Source organism: Sinocyclocheilus rhinocerous, unplaced genomic scaffold (assembly GCF_001515625.1).
Source record: "Sinocyclocheilus rhinocerous isolate Xijiao unplaced genomic scaffold, SAMN03320098_v1.1 scaffold1136, whole genome shotgun sequence".
In the NCBI taxonomy this organism is placed as follows: Eukaryota; Metazoa; Chordata; class Actinopteri; order Cypriniformes; family Cyprinidae; genus Sinocyclocheilus; species Sinocyclocheilus rhinocerous.
In genome coordinates this window covers 469156-471661 of record NW_015647033.1, presented here as the reverse complement: position 1 = coordinate 471661, position 2506 = coordinate 469156, and the positions used below count along the sequence as shown (strand labels likewise).

Sequence of the window (2506 nt, the reverse complement as noted above, 5' to 3'; positions counted from 1 at the left end):
AACAACCACATTGCATGCTGCTTCTGCGTCAGACTGATGCTGGCTGGACAGGATTTACCGCGAGTTTTCAAAAGCGCGATAATCAAATACGGTTTTGATGATAATTAAATTTTAAACGGTAATACTAACCGTCAGGGCATTTTATCGTGATTTATCGTGAAACCGGTAATCGTTCCATCCCTACGTGTAACAAAACATGTTTACACACAAGCCAACAGCGATCCATTCCCCACATACCACAGGGTCACAGCTGGAATGTGCCGTAACGCTGCCCCATAAGGATCCCTCAGAGGAGGCCAGTTGCTAACATGTCCATCAGCCCTTTAAACTAGCATAACAAACTGTAAATCACACACTGTAAGACCAAAACATATGAAGGGGACCAGACACTAATTCAGATTAGAGGGTGTGTTTGTATGTGCACACAAGATGCGTCTTGTTTCTTGCAAACGCAGACATATTACAAGACCAGACATATTTGGCATGAGTTAAAGCAGAGTACAGTGGAAATCTGTTTAGGGCTCTAAATATGACTTCAATGCATTGATTTATGCATGTATGTATCTTTAGTGTTCTTCAAAGTAAGAACCATGAGGTTTCATGGGAACAGTTGACCCACACAAAAAAGCAGGATTATTTTATGGTGGAGATACACAGTTGCCAAAAGATGAGTTATTGCTGAAAGTTTATGCGCTGTGGAGAGCATAAGCGATTGTGCAGTTCTCAATATGCATAGGTTACCTGTAGAAAGCCTGCGTTGATGAAGAGCACACATTCCGCTGAAACACGTGCATGCTTCTGCTCGCCCTCTCTGAGGTGGCGGTGGTATCGAGCACTGGGGTTTCAGGAACCCTACGGGAAAAACACATGAGAATGGACTTTTACTACATGCATCATAATGATTCATAATGACAAAGTTAATTCATCAATTCATCAACATAATTGGCTCGGGGGGTGTTCGTTTTTCTTTTTCTTTTTTCTGGACTCCTTTTTAATGGGTAGATTACATTTTATTAATCAAAAAGCATGTCGAATGAATTAAAATCATGAAACTTAAACAATTTAACATCAATTTATTAAAAGTTTAACAAATATTACATGTTTAGGGCCCTATGAAATGTTTTATTTTTCCAACCTTATGTTTTATTGTAACCAAATTCTGTTTTAGTATGTCTAATTATTTGAAAGCATAAAACAAGTTTTCATTTATTCTTACAATAGCCTTATGATTTTTTGCTCAGAAATTCTGTGCTGTGTATTTACATTTTGTTTTAAGGCATAAAACATTCATTTAATCTATCTTTTAAGTAATGAAACGAGGGGGGGGGGGGGCGCGGTTGGGGGGGCGGGCCACCCCCCTAATATGATGGCAGGGAAAACACTGTATATTATAAACACACACATAAATATTTCTTAAATATATACATGTATGTGTGTGTATTTATATATATACATATAAATACACACATTACACACACATATTAAGTAAACACAAACTTTTATTTTGGATTTGATTAGTCGCGATTAATCAATTTGACCGCACTAAAAATTATTATTTACAAATGTAATATATAAAATATTTATATATTATAAATTACAGTTTAGATATAATTATATAAAAAAAAAAAATTGCAAATAAATAAATAAATAATTGACATTTTAGGGTAAAACTTTGGTTGTGCTGTGCCTCTCTAATGTAAAAGATGCACTTCTGATTGGCCACTTCAATACCAGACTGGCAGACCTGTCAGAGCAGATGCTTATTTGCCCTTTATATTTGAAATGGATCTTTTAAAGCAGCAACATCATTTGACTCGTCCTGCCTCATGTATTACCCCTCTATCTGCCACAGCTAGCCCTGGCCGACCCCTCACATTTCCAGTTTTGCCCTATTCTCTGACCCACAACCCCAGTGGCTGCCGGACATGCGAACCGGGGATACAAAAAATGCTGGGGGGAGTTAAGAAAGGAGCAGGGGTGAGATTGGAGGTGGATGACTCAGTATGGGCAAAAGGACAGATGATACAGGCAATGCCTGCAGGGGTCGGGGTAAGAAGCCATGCTGTGCATCTCAGGGGTTTTAAGCCATTCCTCACACTAGGACCTTTTCTCTGGTACAATGGGTTAACTGATATTATCACCCATGTGGGCGAGAGATCATAGGATGGTACCCGCAAGGGCTTTGCTGCCAATCAATATTGAAGACAATCTTAGGCTACGTTTACACGACAACGGTGTAGTCAAAAGCGGAAAAGTTTTTCCCTTGCGTTTTTAAAAAGTTTCACGTATACACGACAACGTTTTCAAAACGATTCGCGTTTACACATATCCGCAAAAACGGCCAAAAACACTGTATTACTTATGCCAGGTCAGTAGTTGGCGCTGTCACCTTGTTAGTAAACAGTACCTGTAGGAAAGTGACGATTATTATATGCTGTATATGCATCTCCGCTGTTGGTTGTAATATTGGTGAAGTAAATCCACACTTTGCTGAAGAAGCGTTAGC

The 2506-nt window shown here is 38.9% G+C and overlaps 1 protein-coding gene across 3 annotated transcripts in view; it reads right to left on the bottom strand.

The window, feature by feature from the left end:
• LOC107708356 (retinoic acid receptor RXR-alpha-A) overlaps positions 1 to 2506 on the bottom strand; it is a 124882-nt gene that overhangs the window by 77159 nt on the left and 45217 nt on the right. For all 3 annotated transcript variants that reach the window (XM_016512550.1, XM_016512551.1, XM_016512552.1), the window contains exon 2: positions 742 to 852. In XM_016512550.1, the coding sequence (XP_016368036.1) occupies positions 742 to 852 (111 nt within the window). The remainder of the gene's footprint in view (positions 1 to 741; positions 853 to 2506) is intronic.